This window comes from Pseudorasbora parva, chromosome 18, assembly GCF_024679245.1.
Source record: "Pseudorasbora parva isolate DD20220531a chromosome 18, ASM2467924v1, whole genome shotgun sequence".
Classification (NCBI taxonomy): domain Eukaryota; kingdom Metazoa; phylum Chordata; class Actinopteri; order Cypriniformes; family Gobionidae; genus Pseudorasbora; species Pseudorasbora parva.
In genome coordinates, this window is record NC_090189.1 from 31,282,916 (window position 1) to 31,307,377 (window position 24,462).

The window sequence follows — 24,462 nt, forward strand, 5'->3', positions numbered from 1 at the left end:
CTTATTTCTATCTTTCTTCCTTGCTTCCTTCCCTCCTCCTTTCCTTCCTTTTTCATTCTTTCCCTCTTGCATATCCACATGCACATTTAAAGGGCATTGACCCATCTCTGCTGTGTGTGTTTGTGTCTGTGGCACGTTTCTTGCCAGGCTTGCACTTTTGCTTTTCAACTTGTATTGCATTACATCTTTTTTATACTGCATATCACATTTGGATGGATTCTTGGGACACGTCCAAGATTCGGCAGGCATAGAAGCAACAAAACATCAGAGCCGATTTGTGGGATCGTTACAATAGTTTTGACATCCCGTTCTTGAGCGTAACATTCTAAAGTGAATTATGAGAGGAAAAAATAACCAGTTCAATGAAAGGACAGTAATTCTGTTTGCTGTTCCTGGTTTAGAATTGGATAAAAAAGAAATTCCCGATGCGAGAGTGGACGGTGATGTGCAAGCATTCCTCTAAGGCTAATTTAAGTGCTGTCCACCAGAGTACAGGAAAAGGAAACAGAGTGGTCAGCATACATTCTGAATCTCAGCCCAATTTGCTCTCCATCAGGAATTCATGCTTGAATATTCAAAGCAGATCAGGAGAGGAAGGAAAAGTGGGTGTAATTTATGCTCATTAGCCTCGGCGAACAGAAATTAATATCAGTGTCTTGACATGGTGTGGAAATGGAATATTACATGACTGTGTGTGACAAAACGTAATTAAATATTCAGGCTGGTTTTAATTAGCCGCTCATCCTTTGGAATGACAGTCGCCAAACGAGCATTGTCTCTTTCTTTAACAGTTTTTTTTGTCTACTCAGTTGTCTTGTTGCCCTAAAAAGCAGTTTTAACATAGTTTAACACAAGGACTGTATAAAAATATTGTCTGGATTGAAATAACAAGTCCAGTTACACAGGATAGCTAATAGGTTTTAGCTCTGACATTTCTGCATTATCCTCCAAGTTTACATACTTGGCCATTTATTTACTTGACAAGCTCACAACGTGGGTAAGACACCTTTTTTTGTGCTGACATTTCTTAATTTCATTTGCTATAGATTATGCACCATGTATGTAGTGCAAGAGTGAATTGGTAAACGATGTGTCAGTCATAAACACTATATTGCCAAAAGTTGTGTGACGTCTGCCTTAACATGCACATAAACTTAAATGCATCCCATTCTTAATCTGTAGGGTTTCATTTGGAGTTGTCCCACCCTTTGCAACTATAACACTTCAAACTCTTCTGGGAAGGCTTTCCACAAGGTTTTGGAGTGTGTTTATGGGAACTTTTGACCATTCTTCTACAAGCACATTTGTGAGGTCAGGCACTGATGTTGGATGAGAAGGCCTGGCTCGCAGTCTCCACTCTATTTCATCCCAAATGTGTTATATTGGGTTAAGGTCAGGACTGGTCAGTCAAGTTCCTCCACTCCAAACTCACTCATCCATGTCTTTATGGATCTTGCTTTGTGCACTGGTGCACAGTCATGTTGGAAAGAGATAGGGGGAATTTCCAAACTATTCTCACAAAGTTGGGAGCATGAAATTGTCCAAAATGTCTTGGTATGCTGAAGCATTAAAGGGTTAGTTCACCCAAAAATGAAATTGATGTCATTAATGACTCACCCTAATGTCGTTCCACACCCGCAAGACCTTCGTTCATCATCGAAACACAGTTTAAGATATTTTATATTTTAGTCCCAGAGCATATGCAGTCAATGCCCACTTCACTGTCCATGTCCAGAAAGCTAATTCAAACATCATCAAAGTAGTCCATATGTGACATCAGTTGGTTGATTAGAGTCTCTTGAAGCATCGAAAATACATTTTGGTCCAAAAATATCAAAAACTACGATTTTATTCGGGTCGCCAATGTCACGTGATTTCAGCAGTTCGGTTCGCTTCAAACTGCCAAACTGCTGAAATCACGTGTCATTGGCAACCCGAATCATTGATCGATTCACTGATTCATGAACCGTTTGATTCTTTTTGGAGACACATGGAGGAGAAGACAATGCTGAACAAAATCGTAGTTTTTGATATTTTTGGACCAAAATTTATTTTCGATCCTTCAAGAGATTCTAATGAACTAACTGATGTCACATATGGACTACTTTGATGATGTTTTTATTCCCTTTCTGGACATGGACAGTGAAGTGGGCATTGACTGCATATGCTCTGGGACTAAAATATAAAATATCTTAAATTGTGTTTCGATGATGAATGAAGGTCTTACGGGTGTGGAACGACATTAGGGTGAGTCATTAATGACATCAGTTTCATTTTTGGGTGAACTAACATTTTAAGAGTTCTTTTCACTGGAATTAAGGGGCCAAGGCTAACCGCTGAAAAACAAACCCACACCGTAATCCCCCCTCCACCAAATGTAAAGGTGGCCTTTAAATATGTTAGGTCTATACGTGTTTGTGTTATGTGGTGAATGTGAAAATGAACGGCTGCATCCTCTGCCCACTGAAAAGAAATAAGCAAAGAAATCAGGGCGATTACAAAAGCTGGTCAGTCGGAAGTACTGTTGCCTGAGCTCATTACTATTCATGAGCCCACCCAGTTGAGACCGCACCCACATAATTTGTCTAGCTTTATGGGTCCTGCACACTGTGATTTTTCAAAATCCTTTGCGAATGTCCCTTGTCAGACTGTACGAACATGATCCCCGATGTAAGCCATGTCACACTGTAAGATCTCAGTTGGCATTAATGTCAGACTGCACGATGGTGAAGGCGCGCTAAAAACGGACGCGCACAAGAAAACTCGTCCGGAGCTTTATATCATCAATGAATGACGCATTTGGTAACAGTGAGCTGCATTACACGCTGGACTGAAATGGTGGCTACAAAGAAATCTCTAGCACTCGTTTTGGTCATATGTCTTGAAAAATGGGTCATCGTAGGAGAAGTCACACTGCAGGACTGTGTGCCAAATCTTCTGACACTGCCAGAATTTCGTCTGAGGTAAAATTTGATCGCAGCGCTCATTAATCGGCTGCCGGTGAACATGTCAAACTAACAACCAAAGACGTCAGATTTTAGCCTAGGATCAGAGGAATCTTTTAGGATTTGCTAAATTTGTCTCAGAAGGCCAAAATCGTACAGTGTGCACCCGGCTTAAGTGACGGTTTTCGTATACAGCAAGGATGGCTGAACGTCATATATATATATATATATATATATATATATATATATATATATATATATATATATATATATATATATATATATATATATATATATAATATAAAAGATGTGATTTTGCAGCATTGGCTAATTTTTAGCCAATCAGAGTCAAGCAGCTTAGCTCGTTGAATATTAATGAGAAGAACTGCTGCAAATTGAGCTGAGTCTTCCTGCAGGCTTTCTGTACCACGCTAGAATGGCTTGAAACAAGGTAACCAAGGGCTTTTTTTCACCAATTTTTTTATAGGGTCTAGAGATCGACCAATATTGTTTTTTCTTTAGCCGATGCCGATGTCAGGGTCAGCCAATGGCCGATATGTGCTGCCGACTTCTAGCGCTGATATCTTTGTTTTCCCCTTCATTTGCATGTTAAAATGTCACACTAGTAATAAGTGGATGCACAACATTTCTAAACTTCATCATCATTAATTGAACACTGACTTGACTTGAATCTGACCATCTCTTAAATCTTAATTTTGTGCACTGCACGCCAGAACAATTAATGATAAACATGGCCATAAATGCCATTCCCATTCTATGCAATGCATCTAAACACTATATCTAATTTGCATAGTAATGTATTTTTGGGACAATATGTAATGTAAAAAGATATGTAATAAAAAGGAATTTCATATTTCATAAGAATATCCAGACTTAACTGTATGTTGTCAGAGAAATTCACTAAAATATAATGTCCTCTACAGAGGCAAAACCTCTATTCTGGGTCTTAGGAGGATATTTCTGTCTCTTGCATTTCATATTTAGATGTCACTTCCGAAACTTTGCAGCATGCAGTTAGCCGTCGGTTCTCTTAGCAGCATGAAAATCAATAGTTTTATTCAATGGATTTTATAGACTGTATAGCCTCGAGTTTTGCGAGCCTGCATTAACTGAGCACTGAATAAAATCTGCCGCTTTGAGCTGTGAGATTCTGATCGCGTTCAAGAGATCACAACTATATCTGGGATTGGCTTCACTCACCACTGCAAAAACACATTGTAAATAGATGCATATGTGATCTCCAGAGCACAAACTCAAATGTGCAAATCTACCCAATCTTTTTTTTCAGTATATTATTACAGTATATCAGCTGAGGGTGCTTTTGCTTGCATTTGAGGGTGCTTAGCTTTCTGTGTCTCCAAGCACAGTGCTGTCGTTGAGCAGGGTGGAGTAATGTAGCCGGTAGCTCTCAATCACGCGGCAGTGTTTGTGAGAGCTGCCGCCATCTCCACCCCACACTCAGAGTGAAATTCTCCGACTCAGATACAGGAAAAATAAAACAGAACTTTGGGGCTAATATGTTGGCAAGCAAGCTGCTGCTAGTTTTTGACTACAGTCTTTAAAAAGTTAGATAATTAAAGGATTACTTCAGTGATTTAGCATTAAAGGGTTACTTCAACGATCAGAATATGGCTAACGTAGTTGTGATAATTGGACTTTTTATTTGCATAAGTGGCAACCTATCACAGTACCTCTCTTTAATTTACTGAGCTCAGTTCTTGAGTCCTTCTTTCTCAAATGTTTGTAGAAGCAGTCTGCATGCCTAGGTGCTTGATTTTATACACGTGTCCACAGAAGTGATTGGAACAAGTCTCAGTACTTTTGGCAATATAGTGTATATTTTGTGTAAACTGTAAGATGTAAGTGAGCAGTGTCCGGACTTGGTCCTGGAGGGCTACTTTCCTGTAAAGTTTAGCTCCAAATTATCTCAACACACCTGCCTGCAAGTTTCTAGTAAGCCAATTAAAGTGCTCATATTATGCTATTTTTAAGTTTCCTAATTTAGTTTTGGAGGTCTCCAACAACAGGTTTACATGTATCAAAGGTCAAAAAAGTTTCATTTTCCCATAATATGCATTTTACATCACCACAATGTTCAGTGATTCTAAAACGACTCGATGGATGAATCAGTCTCATTAAATCCCTCCTTTCCACAAGCCTACTCTGCTCTGATTGGTCAGATGGCCAAGTCTGTTGTGATTGGTCTACCGTGTACAGCGTGTATTTCGGAAAAAACGCTCATTACCATAACTTTACTCCATCTCCGTCTGGAGGTTTCCTAATGCTCAGCAATAGTATAAACTGTAAAAACAGTAACGAGAATGTTGATTTTATATCAATCCCAGCGCAAGTCCGAATCGATGATAAAACATTGGAACAACTAGGTTTTCAGCCTGAAGCTTGAGCAGGACGTTTCTCAGTGATGCTACTCAGTTTGAGGTACATTATGAGATGTTTCAACTGTAATTCATTACCATTAGCAATAACGAGTGTGCGTCTATCAACAAACCTGTGTGTGTGTTTCCAATTTATTGCAGTGCACATCTCGCTCCATCCTTTATCTTTACTAAAAGTAGTAAAAATTACATACAATCGGCATTAATAGACAGATTAGACAGTTTTAGGTAATACTGCAGCCCACAGCTGATTTACAGTAATATTTCAGTAAGACAGTAATAACGTGAGTTAGCCAGATACCTACACAATATGAAACACAATAAACACATTGTAGAGTGTTTGAGGCGGTTCAAGTTCTTCCTGGTGTCTGCGCACGCAATAAGTGGACTGACAATATGCTAATGTTTCGTCTTGATGTCACAATGAAAGGACTTGCGATTCGTTTGAAAAACGATTTGTTTAATTGACTCAGAGTCGACTCTTAACTTTATATACGGTGCACTTTCAGATTTAAAATTTTGCCAATTGTTTTCATTCACTTAGGACTGTTACACACTACATGAAAGGTCATTTAAAAAAAACATAATAGGGGCACTTTAAGACTTTGATTAGCTGGTTCAGGTGTGTTTAACTGGGGTTGGAGCTACATTTTGTGGGACAGGGGCACTCCAGGAGCAGGACTGAACACCCCTAATGTAAGTAGTGTGTTTCCTGTTTTAATGGCAGATCTCATTGGTGACGATTCCTCCTCTGGAGTCTTCTGCACCAGCTGTGAGGATGGTGGAGCTCTGTTCCTCCTCCATGACCTGCATGCCTGGCACCTGTGAGTTACACATCCACCACAATCGCACCACACTCTTCAAATATTTTCATGGTTTCCCAAAAAATTAATTTGATCAATTAAATGCAGCCTAGGTCTAAAAAAATTCAACTTTTGACCGGTACTGTCTATATATGCTTCTTTTTGTGTACTGTTTTACAAAACCAGTATTAGTGATCTTCCAAGATCTTCACAATGATGCACATTGATGGTCTTTAAAAACAGCCAAATGTCAAAACTGTCCTTCAAAACACTCAGTTCACCGCCCACCTCAGCGATGACTCCATCATTAACTCAATTGTTATTTATGAAAGTTATTGTGTTTGTTACACCGGCCCCCATTTTGCTATCAATCATCGTGAAGGGGTAGATCAGGTGGAGATGGTGGAGCGGTCTTGGCGCAGGCCTCAGTGACTGACTCCGTCCTCATGGGGGAATGAAAAGCTTAATCAGCGGAACTCCACTTCCTCTCTCTGGGAATTGAGTTCAGGGGAAATGACAGGAAGCTGGATCAGAGCTATCGTTTGCTTTGCTATAGCCCGATCTCACCGGGAGATGGATCATAGTCGTTCCTCTTTAAGTAATGCACTTCTACCCGAAAGCATCCTTCGCAATCAGCGGATGATGATGACCGTGACAGACATGCGTTCACAGGAGAAGATGGTCTTTATTTATCGTTATCCACTTATGACAAGACTGTTTTACTTACGCTGCTGGGTATGTTGGATGTGCTTTCAAGGGCTCCAAGCAACACCAAGACCACTGATTGTAGACTTTGAAGGTGAAGTGTGCAATTTTAAGCCATTTGCGGCACCAAACTGAGTTGCAAAAAAAATACGGTTGAACAAGCAGATATCCCTGATAGTCATGTTTCAAACTCGACCCCAGATTCAGCGTCTTCACATTAGATTGTTGGTATGTTTTAAAGGGGATCTCTTTCAAAGTCTCGATTTTTGTTTTTGAAATCTACTAGAATAGGTTTTCATGCTTAAATGTTACAACAAACAAAACAAAATCAAACAAATTCGTTTTTCCACATATATTTTCACTTCCCAGTCTGTCTGCAACACAGTTAAGTTCCTGTGTCTATGAATATCAACCTTCTGCAATATGCTCTGATTGGTCAGCTGGACCAATGTGTTGTGATTGGTCAACCACTTCGAGCTTGTTTCTGAATTGTCACCCATTCTAAAAATAAGATGATTCATGACCGTTTGAATCTTTATTTGAAGTTTCAAAACAAACGCGGAAGTGAAGACAATGCTGTATAAAGTCGTAGTTTTTGTTATTTTTTTGGACCAAAATGTATTTTCGATGCTTCAAGAGATTCTAATTAACTAACTGATGTCACGTATGGACTACTTTGATGATGTTTTTATTCCCTTTCTGGACATGGACGGTATAGTGATAGATAGATACGCTGTATCTAAGTATTTTAACATTTAAAAACCTTTAAAGGGGTGGTAAAGCACGATTTCACTTTTCTAACTGTGTAATGTTGCTGTTTAAGCATAAACGACATCTGCAAATGTTACAACGTTCAGAGTTTAAAGTAAAGGGAGATATTTGCTTTTAAAGAAATCAATTTCTAAGGGCTACAGCAAGCGGCCGGTAGGGAACTACAGACTTTTCCTCCTGACTCGCTGACATTAGCAGCTACAATATTTACATAAATCCCTCCTCCGAGTATATTAAATAAGGGGGATGAGGCCATTATGCCGACGAAACAGTTATTTTCGTCCGGATTGTAGGTCCACTTTGTTCAGCCTTCCTAGGGACTAGGGAGTTAGGGATCAATGGTCAAAATTTAAATCTCGCTCTCTGTGCTGCACATTTTCACGGAGGAAAATGGTCCCTGCAGCGTACGATCACATATATGATGAAAACGTTCAGTGATCAGCTGCCAAATTCAAAAATGTAAATCTGCTTTAGCGCATTGACTGCCGCTGTGAGTGAGTGTGAGACTGACTTGACCTCAGTGTCTTTTAATGTTTATTTTAGGTTTCATACACTTCAAATGACATTACACAATCAGAAGTGGATGATCTTATGTTGTAAATCCACCAGGCCCCATCTCTGTCAGTGTTTAAACATATACCGGCGGCCGGACGCCCACAGCCTGTGATAACTACTGATCAACTAACACAATCATTTTCTACCCTGTCCCCTCATGTAATGTCACACTACATATATCAGGTGAAGTGGATGATCTTGTGTTGTAAATCCAGCAGGCTCCATCAGTGTTGTAATGAACATAAAGGCGGCTCAGACGGCCACAGCCCGTGATAACTTTACCGATCAACTAGAGGGGGTCACACACCGGACGCAAAGCTCCGCGGCGTGTCTCGGGTATCTCATACTAGACATGCAAATTATATACGCTTGAGCTCGACTTCTGACAGAAGAGCTGCACGATGGGTGTATCCTCTAGGACAGGGTGAAATCAGTATATACATTGACGATTTGAGGGAAATATAATATACATTTTATATAAGACCTTTATATAAGACCTATAAGAAGAAAATTGAGCACTGTGGCGCGGCAGAATTTTGATCAAATTCCTGAGTCGCCGCCTGAACGCCGCCACTGGTGTGCGTACACTCATTGAAAACAATGGGTTTGAATTTTAAAGACGTGGCGCTGCGCGGCGCTGAGCTTCGCGTCCGGTGTGCGACCCCCTTAACACAACCATTCGACCCTGTTCCCTCACGTAATGTCACATAACATATATATCAGGTGAAGTGGATGATCTTGTTTTGTAAATCCAGCAGGCTCTGACTCCCTGTCAGTGTTGAAAACATATTGTGGCAGCGTCCCGCCCACAGCTCGTGATAACTTATCGATCAACAAACACGTGAACTTAGCGAATCAGAACACACCTGGGCCAGCTAACCAATCTGAGCCCATTGCGTATTTTTGAGGGACTGGCTTTATAGAACCTGGAAACCATCAGACATTAAAAACGAAGCATGAACATATGTTACAGTGCACCCCACAAACACAATCAGGCCTTCGAAAGAATGTTTTACCACTTTTTTAGGTTTAGACCCTTTAAAAGCAGTATAGAATCAGAATAGGCCCCATTCTTTGTGCTTTCTTCATAAGGCCCGTTCACACCAAGAACAATAATGATAACTATATTAGCGTCCCCACCAGCTGACTATATTGTTCTGTTTATTCTAAGTGCGCAAGTTTTGTCGTCTGCCGCTTTAAAGGGGGGGTGAAACACTCAGTTTCAGTCAATCTCATGTAGGGCTGGGCGATATGGCCAACAAAAAAAAAATCCCCGATTTTTCGATTTACGATTTTAATCTTCTTTTTTTTTTTTTTTTTTCCTACTTAAAATCAATCTGCATGACAAAGAAATTGTTCAAAACAAGTTTTAACTTTATTTTGTTTAGGTAAAATATTTGCGACTTGATAGAGTGCCTACCTGGGGTGCAAAACTTTCAGCATGTGAATAACCCAGAACATTCCACGGTATAAATGGGCACCATATCTTTTGCAATATACAGTATACATATCAAAGGTTTATTAATTGATATGCAGATCAAATTAACTTTTATTAACAACAGTAATGTGCAAAAATGTATAGGTACAATTTAAATGTTATGTTATTTAATAATATGCTAATGATATTATTAAATATAAATTACCATTGTTCTTCAATATTCTCACACTGAACTGACCGACAGCTTCAGTTATTATTAAATGAGCTCTTTACTTGCTTTCTGTGTAATTTAGTTTTTCATGAGACTTGATGACTTTGTACTTTTCTCCATATATTAGGGAGTGGAAAGGCTAATCATCAATAAGTGCTATTCTGCTGGTTATAGTGGTGGGCACTGCATATCTTTTTTTAATAAAAAATGCTTGTTTGCCACAAAATGGATTAAACATTAAAAACAATTAACTAAAATACTATTCCTTTCACAAGACCCCTTTAAACGTTTATTTTTACAAACCACATTAAAAATAGCATATTTTGGATATTTAGAGCTTTGAAGTGCTGGAAATAAGTGCAGTAAGTGTACAAATAAGTGTACGAAACCATTGGAAAGTGCTTGAATTTCAATCTCAAAAGGTTGTACGAATCCTGTGATAAATAATGACAACAACATTAAATCCATGTGGTTTTACTACAGTAAATCATGGTGAATGTTGGTGATTTGTGACTGAAACCCCTGACCTACGCTCATGTTGTCTCACATTAGCTCTGTTTGATCTGATACCTGTGGTTCATAACAGATAATTCTGCGCCGAACGCTTCCACTAGATCACAGTAGCGATGTTATTAATTCTGTGGTGAATTTAAACGCTCTCTCTCTGGATCTTCAGCGCAGTGTATCGTGTCTGTCACGAGATTGGCCCGTGTATGAGCTCGCGCTGCATTCGTTGTCCGCGCAGCTCAAATGAACGCAGTTCCGTTCAGACTAAACACAATTTGCAGCGGGGTATTGTTAATAGTTCAACCAATGACACTGTTGTTGTTAGACGCTATCCTTGTTGTTTGTGTATCCCTGTGGCACTGGCAAACGCACGGGGGAGGGCTAAGCCATTACGGGAGCCCAGAGGGAGCGTCGGCGGATTTTAAAGAAAAAAAACGATTTTCATTCACAAAAATCGACATGAAACTACAAACTCGAATTAATCGATAAAATCGATTTATTGCCCAGCCCTAATCTCATGTAAATCTTGAGTACATATAGAGTAGTATTGCATCCTTCATATCTCCGAAAAGTCTTTAGTTGTATTATATTTATAAAAGAAATATAGGCTGTACCGAGTCTTTCCGGAAAAAAAAACGAGCGGCTGGAGGCGTATCGAGTGAGCGGAGCTAAAGAATGACAATCGCGAACAACGCGGTGACGTCCACAAGCGTGGAGAAACCCATGGCTATCTCAGCTAATACAGATAATGATCCAGAATCAAATCTGAGGCTGAAATAAATTGAACAAGAAAAACAGCAACAGGATGTCCGTCTCTGTGGTATGTACTGTATTTAGTGGCCTGTCAACATTTGTGTGTCTCTACTCGCAGTTTATGAGGACATTATTTGGTTTATGGACTATTGTATGCGACTAGACCTTAGAGGTAGCAAGCAAAACGGTTTTGCACATCAGAGTAGTGTAACATTATATATAGAACAGCAATGGAGTAACCGTTAGCGCATTTGAATGACGAAGCACGCGATCGTGTCGTTTACTGATGTTTACTCATGCGACGGTAGCCAATAGCAGAGACATTTGAAGCCGTTCTACTCACCAGCTGCTTCCAAAGCAGGACCGAACCTTTATCGCTGGGACCACTCAGTCAAAAACACACTTCTTTGGTATGATTTGGTGAAGTCCTGTGACAGCAGTGGCGTGTAAATCCACTTTGAGACGTGACTGAAACGATGTTGTGAAGCTTCCCGTCATTTCTGCGTTCAAATCGGTTCAAATGCAGCGCTGCCTTCCCGGAATGCTGTGCTGAAGCGTTGAAGTCGCTCGACGTCACCCATAGGAATAAAGAGAAGCGCGGCGCGCGACATAAGTGTTCACGGACGACTGGATCTGCACCTGAGAGACTGTTTACGGGCGTGCATTTCCTCTCTCGCTCTAGTCACGCGCGCGCGCACCCTACCGGGAGAAGAGCCCGTACGGCACATATAAGGACCTTCCGTTCTATTAACGTCAAGTAGACCCATACTCAAAAAAAACTCTCCGAAACTTGTGAGAAACCGGAAGGAGTATTTTTGACACAGAAATACTCCATCAAACGTCCAACATTAGTTTTTGAAACTTTGTCTATGTTTAGGATGGGAATCCAAGTCTTTAACAGTGTAAAAAGATCAGTATGCATGAAACAGCATTTCACCCCCCCTTTAAATGCTTGAGCTCTTCAGTTTTGATTGGCTGTTTTTATTGTACATCAGCTAGAAAAACAAAATCTGGAAAGTTATTCAAATGAATTAATAAAAACAATAATTATGTGAAAGTACACTCTTAGAAGAAAAGGTTCTATATAGAACCTTAAAAGGCGCTACGTAGTTGGAACCCCTAACAGGTTCACTGCAAAAAATGCTTTTCTTATTGAGTATTTTTGTCTTTTTTCTAGTCCAAACATCTAAACATTCTTAAAACAAGAAGTATTAACTAGACAAGCAAAAGTAATTGTCTTATTTTGGGGAAAAATAACTCAAAATTAAGAGAGTTTTTGCTAAGATAAGAAATGCATTTTTTTCTTTGTGATAAATGCCTTTTCTTTTTGCAGTGTTCTATATAGATCCCTTTTTAAGTGCCAAAAGGGTTCTTTCTTGTCATTATAGAACCCTTTTAGTATAAAAGGGTCTTTGGAGTATACTCAACTATATAACCTTTAAATCCATCGTCTGCGCGCATGCATATGGTTGCCAGATTGGACATGATTAGGTAAAACACTGGATAGTATACAGGTTCTCTTCACAGAAAAGCTCTGTTTGGGGGATTTAATATGACTGAAATCTGGCAACCACACGAACGCGAGCGCTTGCTCGCGGATGATCTGAAAACACCAATAAACATGTAAGCTGCATTTAAGCAATCTCCATTTGAGATGTTCTGCTTAAAGTGTCATTCAGTCGGTCTGTGTTCTGTCAGGACTCACGAGCTGAACTGCTGTGAGCTGCTGAAATAAGCCAATCAGAGCAGAGCTCAACATTAATATTCATGACCCTTCCAAATAAGGCAAAAATAGAGCAATACATCCTAGGGACAATTTCTAGGGTCGTAAATGGACCTGTAAAACTGTATCTGGACTAGGGCTGCACGATTAATCGAAATCGAACTGCAATCGCGATTTGGCTTGTGTGCGATTATGAAAGCTCAAAGGTTACGATTTTAAATGAAATAAATAAATGCCCTGTGTGTTAGCAAAGAGCGGCTCTGTGATCAGGAGTAACACTGCTCCGTCTGAAAGACTGCGAGTTTGAGTCGCTTATAACGTGTTTAAAAAGCAACAGGAGTCAAACATTTTCACAAACTAGTGAAGCGTTCATAAACCTGTTGAACAAAAGACAAGGTTTAATAACATGCTTTACCTCACTTCATATCGTCAGTTGAGTGTTTGTGAGCTGATGTGGCTTCTCATCACAGAGTGAGGCAGACGATGCATTATTTTATAGTATTCTATTCAGTGATAAAGTCTATGTCAATCAGCACTGCATTATAATATACTTTATTATTACTAAAATACCCTTGACGGCTTGAAGAACTCAAATACACCATATTTTGCTGCAGTCGTGTTTATTGTCGTCATGTTTAATCAAAGTGTCTCTATCTTCTGTTTCCATAAGGGTTTTCCTGAAAACGAACGTCATTACTTCTCTGAGGCAAATGTAGCTTTTCCGCTCAAGGGCGCCCTCTGGCCTTCAGTATGAAATAAAAACTTTAGGTAATAAATAATAAGAAAATAATCATATCATAAAATAATAAATAATAAGAAAGTAATATTTTAAGTATATATTAAATATTTTAATATTTTAAAAGTAAGACATTTTAAAACTTAATAAACTTAAAAAATTATAAATTTATAGGACAATTCATATTTTTCTTAAATGTACAGGAGTTTTTTTCCCCCACAGTGGATGCACAAGAGGTTCATATTTCATATTAAAGACATAGACTTTAAGAAATTATATCACAGATTAACGAACACAGATTTTTATAATAATATTTTTATTTTATAACATTTTTCTTACAATAACTCCTTAGGCTTAGACCTTTCTGATGTTTTCAGTCATTGGCTGTCTGCATATTAATAAGTAACCCAGCAGTTTTTTTTTTTTTTTTTGTAAAATAAGTTCTGTAAAATATTACAAAAAAAATAATAATAATTAGTATTAGTATTATTATATTTTTACATTTATTCTGATATACTCTATTTTTTAATTTGTAATTATGAAAATGTTATTGTAATGGTAATATTTCGTATTTGTAAAAATATTTTTAGCAGTAATAATAATTATTAGTCATATTAATATATAAGCACAAAATGTTATGTACACACACACTTTTCATTTGTAAAAAATAGATAATAATCGCATTTTAAATCGCAATTGCAATTTTACCCAGAATAATTGCAATTATATATTTTCCTTAAATCGTGCAGCCCTAATCTGGACAATTTTTTCCCTTAAATAAGCCACCTACCCTCTATGTAGATATCAGAGAACAATTTAACATAATGTTTCAAATCATTCTAGGGTACCTTTAATACCTTTACATGACATCTGCTCTCTCTAGCTCTTTAGGAATGCCAACGCAGCTCTGAATGTTCTGGTGTGATTTTTTTCAAAGGTTTAATAGACACAGGAGAATCGTTGTCATTTAGGAATAAGGTCGATGGGTGTTTGAATCGAGATTGTGATCTTTTAACAATTAGTCATGCAGCTCAATTACTGGACTCATTATGAATTCACCTGTACTGCAAGTGTTCACTTTAAACTATCCAAGACTTTTAAAATCACCCCCCGGAATGTCTTTGGCTGTGGCGAGAATCTTTTTCAAAACTGCAGTGTCCCATGTGTTTTAGAGCCTTTAGTGAAGCTGCTCCTCCTGTCCCACTGGAGATGCCTACATCTGTGTGCCTCTCCACTGTGTGACACGGAGCCTTTGTGCCGCCCTGAGCTGCCTGCTCTGGAATTGTTCTCTTTGATCCTCACGCGCACAAACTCCCGCGCACCACAGACCACAGGAAGTTCCGCAACTACGGAAAAGTAATGATAAGCCTGGAAGTGGTGTGCGTGAACTCTTGGGATTACCCAGGACATTTCCACACATCCCACTAGTATAACTTCTCAGACCTTTATGAGGATTGAGATTTTGTTGTTTTGAATTTCTTCTTTTCCCCTCTGGATCACTTTCAGGGCTACTTTCATGGAGTCTTACTGTAGTTCTTTTAAGATTAAGATATTAGCCCGGTTTGTCATACATATTTAAAAGCTATGTATGTATTTTTTTACTGTAGTAAAGTATAAAAATATCATATGTTTGCAGAGATTTAGGAAACTAAGCTCACATACTTGTTTCTCAGAGAGAGAAATGAAAAGATACAGCCAGTTATTTTACTTCGAAATGTGCGTTCCGTGTCGGAATGTCTGTTTTTGTTTTGGTCTGTGTAATCCCACCCTCTACCAATTTACCCAATAATATTTAGACACCCTGGGCTGCCAGTTGGCGGAAAACAGTGTATTGCTTCCATGGAAGCCAGCAAACAAACTGGGACAGAGATCACAGATTCTACCCGACCTAAAAAGCCTCGGCATCTATCTAAAATTCTCAATGAACGGGATCATATTAATACTCAGATACATTCGCTGATCAGCTTGTCGCCTTCCATTGTCAGTCATGCTTGTTTCTGTTGCGTGTCCTCAATCTGGCAACCCGCATGTGCATCGAGTCTGGGGAGGGGGAGGGGGGGACCACTTCAACATTTTAATTTGGACTGTACCCATTTTAACCATAGCTTTTAATATTGCAACGATAGCTTTTAATACTGCACATAAAAGGCCTCTATTATGCTTTAAATTGCTTTATTACCTTTCATGCAATGTGTAATAGAGCTGTAATCGGGCCTTAAAAGTTAGGCCCAACAAGGACCGAGCCCGACAGAATTCGGCCCGAGACCGAAAAAGTATATTTTGATTGACAGGTTCGCAAACCCGAACCCGTTTACAACCCGACTTTAGGCTATTGAAATGCACATACTCACACACACACACAGCTCTTTTGCCTTTTGTCATTTTTACATTGTTTTAACATAATTTATTCAAGACTTACATAGCTATATAGGCCACTGGAAGTTGAAACAAAGAAATAAAATAAGTCTTCTGTAACATCTTTAACTTTACACTTAGCCTAAATAGGCTTACGATATTAAAAGGCCTAATGTCTTTACAGCAAAAGCTGACACACTTCTCCGTCACTGTTTGTTTCACCTTTGCAGGTATGGGTTTCGATGCTGTAACAAACGATGTGATTGTAGGTTGATCCTGGGCAGGTGTCGTACAGCTTCGATCCACATGCCTTATCAGCGACGAATTCCCTGTCGTTTTGCTGTCGTACTTTAACAGAATGTTGCATCTTTTGCATTTCACATAACCCACTGGCTCATTATTCTCATAATGCACATGGTCAAACGTTTTACACACCTCAGACTTTGCTTTCTTTGCCGGTGCAGCCAAAATGTAATCGCCAGAGGCCAGCCTCCGTTTCACCTCCTCAGCCTCCATTTTCACGGTAAAAGAATAACGCATCACCTACTGCTCATTTACCGCGCAAGCCCGAGCCCCGCCCCAGCCCGTGTAAAATGATAGAAATTAAGCCCGAACCCGACCGAACCCGTCGGGTCCCGTCGGGTTCCTTCGGGTTCGGGCAAAGATCTTCAGCTCTAATGTGTAATATTGCTCAGAGCCATAACCACCATAGACAAGTCCGCCGCCCCCCTCCCCCCAATAATTAAAAATGGCCAAATTGCCATATGCGCCCCAATATTAGAAATTCTTGCACTGCTCTGCTGCACTTCATTATACAGCAATCTGTATGCTGTTGTTAGGATGACAAAAAGTTAAGTAGGCGGGGTTTGCGTTTTCTTTTGGCTCGTCCACAGCCTTCACACACAGACGAGCCCGTCAATCTTGCTTAATGCCATTGTGGAGAGAGACTCTATTCTTTCCGGTGAAATCCAAAACTAAATGCACACAAACGTGTCCCTGCTCTTAACATACAAATCATTAATGAACATCTTTGGTTTTAATGAAGAAGAAAAAAAAACTATATGAGAGCGGATTAGAACTTAGAACCTTTGACACAGTTTACAAAAGTTCTAGCACCAGAACACTAGAGATTTCAAATGTCAACAGCAGATCTATGTATTTGTTCACTAATGCGAAGAATTTCGGGACTAATAATGTATTCGACACAAATTAATGCAAATATTGTTATCAAATAGTCCCAAAAGTATTATTTCCCAACTAGAATTAGACCTAGAATTTTGTTCACTGTTCGGTTTCATATAAATAAAAAAAAAATTGTTCCCCCAAGAATCAGTGGTTACATTTTTACAATGATCCCATTGGCAGTATAATCCGGCAGTTCTTATTACCAGGAGCAATGATAAAGGATGGAGCAAGAATTTGGTTTACAAAATGTTTTATCAGTTGTTCACGTTTGTGCTCGGGTAGTCTCAGCCTCAGAATACGCTGGCTGAACGTCTGATGCATATGGCTCGCTTAACTAGAGACACTTTAGGATTTTAGAAGTTGTCATCTGATTGGATGAATTCTACCGGATGTCCTCAAGATGTGTGTCATGTTCTTTAACGGTCCGCCTGGAAACAAATGCTGTGCTGCCAAATTCCCTCATAGAAGAAGAACGCCGTCGTGTTTACAAATGTGACAATGAGCGCTTACCAGGATCAACTAAATACTAGATTTTCAAAAGTATGTAAAGTATATGGCGTAGACTCTTTAAAATACGTCCAAGACTTTTACACACCGGACTATTATTGTAGGGACATCGACGTCAAATTTCCACGCCCCTAAACATGACATGGAACAAAATGATCTGTGATTGGTTGTTTTGCATGTCAGTCAGACGGCCTCTGGGCAGTCCTTGACCAAATGAAAGCTGCTATGGAGTCCAGACCTTCTGCCGTCAGTCTGAAGGTCTGGTTACGCGAGACTAGTGCTCGTCTAACACTTGGAGACCGTAGTAGACTAATCACAACTGACTGGGCCATCTGACCAATCAAAGCACAGTAGGCTAATGGAAAGGCGGGGTTTAGAATGAGGTGATATTATGAGAAAATGAAAGTGTTTTTTACCTTAAAGGGTTACTTCACTGCTTTTTCATATTAAACTATGTTATTCCCTTATCTAAAACGAGTTGACACATACCTCTCTTGTCTCAGTGCGTGCTCTTAATCTCTCTGACGGGCAGTGATGATCTGATAGCATTTAGCTTAGCCCACTAAGCCCAGTTCATTCACTATGGTACCAAACAGAGATCTAGTTAGAAGTACCAAGATGTGGGAGATGTGAGGGAAGATGTTTCGGCCGGGACTTTTTACTGCGCCTAGCCGAAGTACTCTCAGAAGTGCTATTCCACCATACATTATAGTTCTCCTTTTTAATCCGATTAGAAACGCGCCACGTTTTATTTTGTCACCATACTTGATCGTTCAACTACTCGTGTAACTGTATTTAAATAGGGGAAACGTGGAGGTGTTTGGTCGCTTCTAACTTGATCTCTGTTTGGTACCATAGTGAATCAACTGGATTTAGTGGGCTAAGCTAAATGCTATCAGATCGTCACTGCGTGTCAGAGAGATTAAGTGCATGCACTGAGACGAGAGAGGGATGTATCAACTCCTTTAAATTAAGGGAATAACATAGTTTAATATGAAAAGGCAGTGAAGTATCCCTTTAAACGCATGTAAACCTTTTGTAGGAGACCTCCTAAACAAAAGTAGGACCCTTTAAAATAGCATAATAGGGGTGCGTTAAAGGGTTAGTTCACCCAAAAATGAAAATTATTTCATTAATTACTCCCCGTATTAACACCTTCGTTCATCTTCGGAACACAAATGAAGATATTTTTGTTGAAAGATGATGGCTGAGAAAGGCTTCAAAAAGGCCTCCATTGGCATTCAGTACATTCTCAATATATCCAAAAACCACTAGGCCGGTGTTATATATTTTGTTCAGTTGAGTACCTACAATATCCCAAATGTTTCCAACTATTTGTAAATTGTGAGAAAATTGCTATGTTAACTAAGGACCGGGACGTTTCAACATAGCGTCTGAGGAAGTCGCCTGTCAATTGTGTCATATATGGACTACCCTCGGTTTTGGGTTTTATTTGGCAGGAGCGCTTTACTGTTAGCAGTGTGAACAAGTGAACGCACGGAGTAACGTCATAACGTTACTTCATTTTCAACACACTTAAATGAATGTAATATGATAAACAGAGCTGCATTACCTCATAATCATAACCGGAAGAGCGGATCAGTGCAGGTGCCCGGCGACTGTGTCCCGTCCCGTCATAATAAAAGTCCCGGTGTTCGCGAGACGGGTATTTGTTTAACAATCGCTCCAGCAGCTGTGCTCAGGTCTACAACACTCGGTCCTTCTCTGCTTTACACTACAGTAACGTTAATAACCGCATGCATGAACGTCATTTCTGCCTATTTTCCACCGGCTGTGATGTGAAGACCACATGTCCCAAGATGCTGCGCTCACACTTTGCATCATCAAACTACGCATTTTGTTTTGAAGGCGCCCTCCAGTGGACGGAAAGTTGCATAGTGCACCTTTAATACCTTATTCTGCATGACCTTATTATACATCCCCCATCCTACCCAACACCTAAACTTAAATGCTACAAAAACTACCTTACTAACTATTATTAAGAAGTAAATTAGGAGTTTATTGAGGCAAAAGTCGTAGTTAATAGTGAATGCGTTCCCCATACTAAAGTGTTACCAAAATCTCCTTATAATTCAAAATACTAAATCAACTTCTGTGATGGGTAGGTTTAGGTTAGGGGCTAGAAAATGTCATTAGCTCAGTATAAAAACCATTACACATATGGAATGTCCTTATAATGATGGGAGTACCAATGTGTGTGTTTCATGTATAGGAATGGCAACGGAATTTTCCAAGAAAAGTTTTTTGAACAATGTGAAACCAAATGTACAGAATATGCCCACCTTAACTGTCCTAAACGGTCTGTTGTGATCTCTTTTAACAGATTTGGTCCACTTGACCTGTTCATCCTCTGCTACGGCTCAAGAAGATCTTGCTCCAGTTGTATCTCAATTGTTTCACGTTCCCGCCATTCCTGGAGAAGAACCTTCAGGAGGTAAGACCTGACCCAACTCCCCATCATTTAAACCCATTAACATCTTCAGTCGTTTTGCGCATCGACCTCCGATTACACATACAGATCCGCTATACGTCATGCTAACAGTATTTAACTAACCTTGCCGCCCATGTCAAAGAGAGATCATCTCTTCCTCTCTTTAAAGAAGAAAGATCTGGTATTGCTGTGACATTCAGCGAAGGGCTTACATGGAGACGTTATTGGCGATAACGGTGATTGATATTGATGGTGGGGCGGCAGGCAGGGTCCAGGCGCTGCTCCCATTGATTCCCATTATGCTCTGTCAGGGTCTGCTTGGCTCCTTCAGAGTGAATCTGAGCACGACCTGTCACATACGACCTCACAATCTACCGGCAGATCATAAGGGTGGAATCACATTGTGAGATTGGAAAGATTCTGAATTTTTTTTTTAAACAAAAGATTAGTTTATGTTGGTTGTACACAGTGCTGGGTAAATTACATACAAATGGTAGTCCGTTACTCATTCCAATTTACATGACAAATTTTTTAGTTATTAACATAATCCATTACGTTGCACATTTATTCCCAGTTTCACAGATAAGGCTTAAACCAGTCCCAGACTAAATTGCATGTTTGAGCGGTTTTAACTGAAAGCAACTTGCAACGGCATATCTTAACATATGTCAGTGCTATTGTTTTGTCTCAGTATGCACATCAGGCACGTTTATATAAGTTATTTAAATGTCCTAATTGAACTAAGGCCTAATCCTAGTTTATTTTAAGATCTGTTTGTGAAACTGGGCCATAAAGTAATATAACGTACTACTTTTTGGTCACATTTGACCTAACTCGTTTATCACATTCAATTGAATAGGATAATATTGTACCATATTGACATCAACATGAACAACAACATGTAGTGCATTAAATATATTTATATTATCATAAAAAATGTAATTACATGTAATAATTAAAAAAATTATTTTGAGTCATTACTCAACACTACAGTGTTGAGTAATGTTACGTTACATCGGCTGTTTTGTAAATAAATAAATATACATATTATGTGTTCAATTAACCCCATCTGAGAAAAGAACGTTGGAATGGAAAAGTGTTCAAACGAAGAAGCGGAACTCATTTTTCTTCTTTAAAGGGTTGCATGATTTAGAGAAAATGAAAGTGAATTGCAATTTTTCTTATAAAAATAAATGTGATTCTATATCATATTTTTTATGTTTATTATTATTATTACTAAATAAAAATATTAAACCTATTAGGAAAGTATTACTATTGTAATATAAAGTATTACGCTGTAAAATAAACAAATATTATTTAAGAATATTGCTCACTGCAGCGCCAAATGGGTGGAGCTTGACCTAGTCCAGCTCCACCTCTCTGGATCTAAGAGGTGGAGCTTAACCTAATTAGGTTTAGGGACATTTTTAAAGGGGGGGGGGGGGGGGGTAGGTGGTGAAATGCTGTTTCATGCATACTGAGCTTTTTACACTGTTAAAGACTTGGATTCCCATCCTAAACATAGACAAAGTTTCAAACACTAAGTTGGACGTTTGATGGAGTATTTCTGTGTTAAAAATACTCCTTCCGGTTTCTCACAAGTTTCGGAGAGTTTTTTTCGAGTGTGGGTGCGCTTGACGTCGACAGAGCGGAAGGTCCTTGTATGGGCCGTACGGGCTCTTCTCCCGGTAGGGTGCACGCGCGCGTGACTAGAGCGAGAGAGGAAATGCACGCCCATAAACACTGCTCTCAAGTGCATTAATTCACACATGTAGTGTGGTCTAATGTTTACATTAAAGCACTGAATCTTTATCAAATCACGATTAATTAGATTCTTAGCATTTTAAATCAATTATTGACCGAAATAAACGATTCATAAATACATGTTTCAAGATAGAAGCTTAGGATTCGTCAGGATTTGTAATCGATGCATCGAAAAAACGAGTGAATCGTTACATCCCTATAAATTAGGTACTAGGTTATAGGTAAAGCATACGAACTCAAAATTCATCCTATGAAAACCGTTTTGAATTTGGACATTGAGTTACCATGGAAACGGTACACTAAATTCTTTTAGCAGGCTCCTCCCCTAGTGGGCGGTGTCAGGTTTCATAAGACAAACTGTATTTTAGCTACTTTATAATCAAAACCTTTTCTAATCTTGACAAAACGCATATCATCAGAAATGTCTCGAGTCTCAAGGTTCTATAGTTTGTGATAGAAGTGATATTTGGACAGAAATGTATTACTTTGTTACAGGAGATATATATATATATATATATATATATATATATATATATATATATATATATATATATATATATATATATATATATATATATATTAATGAAATTTAATGGAATGTGGGTGACACCTGGTGGCTATTTTTGCTACAGCACCTAAACAAAATCATTTTTATGACAACAATTTTATGATCAACTTCAAATTTGGAATGGTTAACATGATTAGACATATGAATTTGATTTTATAATCATTTTTGTGAAATGTATGTTTTATATAAAATAAAAAATATAAAGTGCATTTGATTTACAGTAAATTTAAACTTCCATAAATTGTTCATACTTTCATTAGTTTTGAATTCCTAGTCGCACCTTATAAGCAATCCATAATTAGAGTACATGCAGAAATGAGTTTGTGTGGTGCGGCATCTTGAGACGCTGAAAACACCAGATCACGAGCTGCTTGTGTGAAAAAGAACACAGTGCCGCCCTTCACTCTGAAACATGCTGTGCATATATTTATGTAATTAAATTGCAGCCTTTGCAATTTGATAATCCCACTCAGCCATATTACGATTTAAATTTGATTGACAAGTTTAGCTACTAGACTAGTTTGTAGCTAGACTTGATTTCATTTCTTGACACTGACCCTTTCCTATAATGTCATGTCATAGTTGACAATTCCTAAAATGTGCCATTTTATCCAGATTTGTCCAGAATAAGTGTGATGGTAAGATGGCTGTAAGATCAAGGTCATCGAGTCCACAGCATCTTCAACCTTCCTCACTCCATCTAACAAACTCAATCTCTCTTTATCAGCCATCATCTCAGCACACCTTTAATCTTTATCACTCTCCCATCATGCACATGCTCTGCTTTCAAGCATTGCCTTTTTATATTGATTCTTGTTGTGGATTTAAGTACTTCTGTGGCTCGACAAAATAGAAATGTTCTAATTGTTTCTTTGTGTGTGTGTAAGCATGTGTGCTCAGGTGCGTGGCCTGCACAGCGGAGGGTGCGAGACGCGGGGCCCCGCTGGGCGACACACAGCCTTTTTATCACAGGAATGAGCTAGTACTATTTTAATTAAAATGTCAGAACAAATACTGGCAGAGGTCTTGAGGATGAATCGCTAGATAAGAAGAGCAGTGGGCCAGAACAGGTCAGAGAGACAAAGTCACCTGGGTAGATCTTCATTCATCCCCATGGTCAAAGCGCTCCTGTGTGTGTGTGTGTGTGTGTGTGTGTGTGTGTGTGTGTGTGTGTGTGTGTGTGTGTGTGTGTGTGTGTGTGTGTGTGTGTGTGTGTGTGTGTGTGTGTGTGTGTGTGTGTGTGTGTGTGTGTGTGTGTGTGTGTGTGTGTGTGTGTGAGGAGAGTCTGTTTAGATCACGATGGACGGAGCCAAATGGAACAAATCAACAGATTTCCTTGGGGGTTTTGAACCCATCGGAAAGATCAAAGCTCATATATGACCGTGTGTAGACTAGATAAAAAACACTCCAAATACATTAACAACTGCATAGCAATGCCCTGGTAACCACCTACAACACCCTTTCATCGTTTGTTTTGGTTGATCAGATCGCAAGTAGACGAGAGAGACAAATTCCCATTTACCACGTAAAGTCTCTTTTGTCCACTTTCAACCACTTCTGTCCTGATTTCTTCGAGGGGAGGGTTTATGGGCGGGTAAATGTATGGGGCATTTTCAAAGCTTTCGATCTAATGGATGGAATAAGCTCATGCAATTTACATATGAACGCATCCGGAGATGACGGAAAAACACACGGAGAGCATCAGCTTTTGTTTCTGCTCTGACAGCCACAAGACCACGCCAAACGCTGAGTGCGTGTTAGAAATCAGGAATGGTGAGAGAACATCGTGCTTGGTATGTTTTTCATCTTCAAACCAAACTTGGGTCTCCAGCCGACAAAGTTTAAATCCCATTTGGCTAGCACGCTTCCCATAATGTTTAAGTGTTAGGTCAGTGGGCGGAGTCTTTTGTGGCTGTTTGAACACATTTGACCACATGAGCATTTACACTACGAAAGCAATCCGGACGAGTGCGTTTTCAACTACCCCTCGAAGTGGTCGAAAGTGGACATGTTTGAAAATGTTTAAGACCCCGTTTACACCTGTATTTAGTGCCATCCACTTGTAAT

General features: G+C 39.2%; 1 protein-coding gene across 2 annotated transcripts in view; it reads left to right on the forward strand.

Annotated features, from left to right (window-relative positions):
• chm (CHM Rab escort protein) overlaps positions 1-24,462 on the forward strand; it is a 93,337-nt gene that overhangs the window by 61,685 nt on the left and 7,190 nt on the right. The window contains exons 12-14 of one of the 2 annotated variants that reach the window (XM_067423225.1): positions 6,090-6,186; positions 19,956-20,066; positions 23,283-23,487. In XM_067423225.1, the coding sequence (XP_067279326.1) occupies positions 6,090-6,186; positions 19,956-20,066; positions 23,283-23,389 (315 nt within the window). In that variant the 3' untranslated portion in view covers positions 23,390-23,487. Of the gene's footprint in view, positions 1-6,089; positions 6,187-19,955; positions 20,067-23,282; positions 23,488-24,462 lie in introns of those variants that run through there. The other variant, XM_067423224.1, reaches the window with a different exon arrangement.